This window comes from Rhamphochromis sp. 'chilingali' (genome assembly GCF_963969265.1).
Source record: "Rhamphochromis sp. 'chilingali' genome assembly, chromosome: 2".
NCBI lineage: Eukaryota > Metazoa > Chordata > Actinopteri > Cichliformes > Cichlidae > Rhamphochromis > Rhamphochromis sp. 'chilingali'.
In genome coordinates, this window is record NC_137930.1 from 626,427 (window position 1) to 629,878 (window position 3,452).

Here is a 3,452-nt window from a genome sequence, read left to right on the forward strand (position 1 = left end):
ATCTAATAAAGACTACTCAGTGGTGTCTGCCTGTGACCTCTGACCTGCCTGTGCACCTGCAGATGGACATTAAAGCTTAAAGAGCTTTCAGAGCTCCCCCTAGAGGAGCAGAGAGGAGCTGCATGCAAAACACTGCTTTCTGCTAGCTAACTCCACCCGCCTGCTGCTCCGCAGCCATGAAACAAGCACCTCTCTCACACACCATTTACGACACACTGGTCTTTCATTTCACTTCCTCTTCAGCATGTTTGCTGAAGTCGACTTCCTCCTGCCTGCACTCGTCTGTCAGCACGCAAACGTGCAGCACGTTCTTCTGTTAGCGACGCTCGGCAGGCCCGCTTGGGCCTTTTTAACCCCTCACTCACCTGCAGGAGCCACACTGGCAGCTTTGATCTTTACAGGAATAAAAAAATCCAAAAGAGATGAAGCAGAGCCAGAAAACACAGCTGCCCATCACTGAGTGAACATCAGGAGGATAAGCGAGCTTCTCTGGCCTCAGATCAGCAGTTTGGACCCGATGGCAGAAGCTCAGCAGGGAGCCCAAGACCTGACTGAGGTGGACACAATGACTCCAGGTTCTGTCATCTTTCACCTTTAACCTTCCTCTTCTTCATTCTTCTGTCTGAACTGAGACGTCAAACTTTTAGGTCAAGTCTCACTCACATTTCAGACCTCCACCCGAGTAAACAGTGACGCTGAGCTTTAATCTGGCAGATATTTATGTGTTTGCAGCCAATGATTCACGTCAGAAACAGTGAAAAGAGGAGCTGGTAGGGAGGTGGGTTTCAAAGAGGCTGGCAGCTGCTAAAGCAGCACGTAGAGTCAAAGAGGCCCCGCCCCTAATAATGCAGCCTTTCCACAGGTGTGCCAGTCCAGCAGTGGGTGCTGACTCGCTGTGTTTGCTGTTTCAGAGGACTTGCCCGGCTCTTCCAGTTTAACCACTAAGGAGCTGCAGCAGAACTGGAGGGCGGTGAAGCAGCGAGAGCGACCCGTCCGGCTGCTCTTTGAGATCCCCTCCACCCGCATCGTCGAGCACGTGCTACACAAATACGTGGTGAGACACCGAAACACACCCACCAGCCGACTCCAAACACTCTGCTCAGCAGTTTTTATACTCTTGGATCCCTGTGATGTCATAGAGGTGAAATACCTTCTGTTTTTGAGGGACAGCCAATCAGAAGAGATTCTTTCAGACAGAGGATGAGGATGAGGGGCAAAGCGGCTAACCTGTAAATGTTCCCAGCTAACTTTCAGTGAAGGTGAGCCCGCAGGAAGTGAAAGTTTAACCTGAGGAGGAGGGGCTTATTTTCCAAAGGTGTGGCTGTTGGAGCAGGAAGCAGTAAAGGTGAACTCTGGTCATAAGAGGCACTGGCTGAGCAGTGAAATCTTTATATGAAGACATATTTGAGATAATAAGCAACCCAAAGACCAGCTTTAACACACCTGCCTGCACTCACCTGTCCACCTGCTGTGCGGTCCCAACAGTTTCCCTGCCTGCCACTGTCAGGTGTGTTCATTTTAAACCTCAAACATGTAAAACTCAGTCAGGGAGCTGTTCATTGATGAGTGCAGGTAACCGATGCCGTGCGGTCACAGAAGCTAATGTGCTCCATAATGAAGGAAATATTCAAACTGACACATCAGCAACTTTCTGCTTGTCTATGGTGCCCCAGAGGACCAAAACACAGCATCATCATCAGGACGAAGCACATAGTCCCTTAGTTATGGTGCAATAGGTGTAGGCTGCTGGGTGATTCCCATGATGCACTGGGTGTTTAATCATTAGTTATTATTAACTTCTGTCTCTCTTCTGTCTTCCTTCTCTCACCTCAACCAATCACAGCAGATGGCCCCGCCCCTCCCTGAGCCTGGTTCTGCTGGAGGTTTCTTCCTGTTAAAAGGGAGTTTTTCCTTCCCACTGTCGCCAAAGTGCTGCTCATAGGGGTCACATGACTGTTGGGGGTTCTCTGTTTTCTTTGTATGGTTGTACAGTCTTTATGTTACAGTGTAAAGCACCTCGAGGTGATCGGTCGTGATTCGGTGTTGTATGAATGAATGTAATCGTCAGCATAACGTCTCAGAGAAAAGACGCCTGCGGTGGGTTCACCGTTGAGAGGGAACAGGAAGTCCAGCCTGTTTCTCTGACTGGCTGTTTGCGCTGCAGCAGAGTTAACTTTAAACTTTAAAGGTCAAAGGTCACGGTTCTTTCTGTTTGTTTGCAGCTCTACCAGGTGGTGGTGATGCGTTCTGGCAGCTTCGATTCCCGCCGTGTTTCGGTGGAGCGCCGCTACAGCGACTTCTCCCGCTTCCACCACAAACTGCTGGAGGAGTTTGACGAGGAGCTGGAGGAGGTGCAGCTGCCTCGTAAGATGCTCTCGGGGAACTTCTCCCCCGAGAGCATCGGGGAGCGGCGCCTGGCGCTGCAGGACTACCTGGCGAAGCTGTACGCCACGCGCTGCGTCAGACACTCGCCTTGCTTCTCGGCTTTCTTCACAGAGCAGGAGCAGCAGCGGGCGCACGGCCTGCTCCGGGCGGGGCAGTTCCGGCCAGCCGCAGAGCTGCTGCAGACCGTGCTGGACATCCAGGAGAAGCTGCTGCCCTGGCAGAAGCCCACCCTCCTCGTGCCCGCCCTCGCCGCCCTCGCTGTCTGCTACCGGGACCTGGACGAACCGGAGCGGGCGTTCTCCGCCGCTCAGAGAGCGCTGCCTCCGGTGAGGCGCTACGGACTGACGCGCTACAGAGCGCCGCTGCTGGAGCTGCTGGTGGACCTCGGGTACCAATTGGGCCGGCCCGTGGCTCAGCTGCAGGATGAGTTGACCGCTCTGAGAGATGCCGAGCGTGGGGAAGCGTCCTCCCACTCTCTGAAGGAGGTAGTGATCCAGGAGTTCCTCTGAGGGTGGAGCGGCCATCCACACCTGGATTAGCAGGTAAACCCCTGCACAGCCCCTGCCAGCTGTGGAGGTGTAACAGCTCACAGTGGGTCAGAGTACCCAGAGTACTGCAGTACTGTCCTGCAATAAAGTATTTAAAAGTAATTTTGGTATTGGGTCTGATTCATGATGTTTGATGATTAGCGATTAACGGCTGACTCTACCATGGAAATCTGACCACACAGTACTGAAGCCGCGTCTTTGGTCATCCTGTGGTAGCTCTGGGTGGGGGTCAGCACCTGCTGCTCCAGGATCAGATCTCCGATCTGCTTTCAGTTGCTGCTCTTTGGAACAAGCTGCTGCTCACCTGAGATCAGTTACGACTGTGTGTACATTCAAAAACAGAACAAAGACCTTTTCGTTCACGCAGCTGTTTTTGTGTTTTGCTGTTTTTGCTCAGTTCAGTTGGAACCGTCTGTGTACTGCAAACGTTACAACAGGTTAAATCATCAGATTCAAGTTCGCTGTATCTCTCATGTTAATGAGCCAAAGTGCAAACTGTTCAGGTCTCACTATGTCACT

General features: G+C 52.2%; 1 protein-coding gene across 1 annotated transcript; it reads left to right on the forward strand.

Moving 5' to 3' along the window:
• The first annotated feature begins 283 nt into the window (after nt 1–283).
• Nucleotides 284–2,943, forward strand: snx20 (sorting nexin 20). The gene is made up of 3 exons (XM_080874270.1): nt 284–575; nt 912–1,054; nt 2,223–2,943. The coding sequence occupies exons 1-3, from the start codon at nt 518–520 to the stop codon at nt 2,892–2,894; spliced, it is 873 nt and encodes a 290-aa protein (XP_080730396.1). The 5' UTR covers nt 284–517; the 3' UTR covers nt 2,895–2,943.
• The last annotated feature ends 509 nt before the right edge of the window (nt 2,944–3,452 follow it).

Coding starts and splice junctions, on each gene's coding strand:
- snx20 (XM_080874270.1), top strand. CDS start 518: ATGGCAGAAGCTCAGCAGGGAGCCCAAGACCTGACTGAGGTGGACACA. Junction 576..911: donor GGTGGACACAATGACTCCAG/GTTCTGTCATCT, acceptor TTGCTGTTTCAG/AGGACTTGCCCGGCTCTTCC. Junction 1,055..2,222: donor ACGTGCTACACAAATACGTG/GTGAGACACCGA, acceptor GTTTGTTTGCAG/CTCTACCAGGTGGTGGTGAT.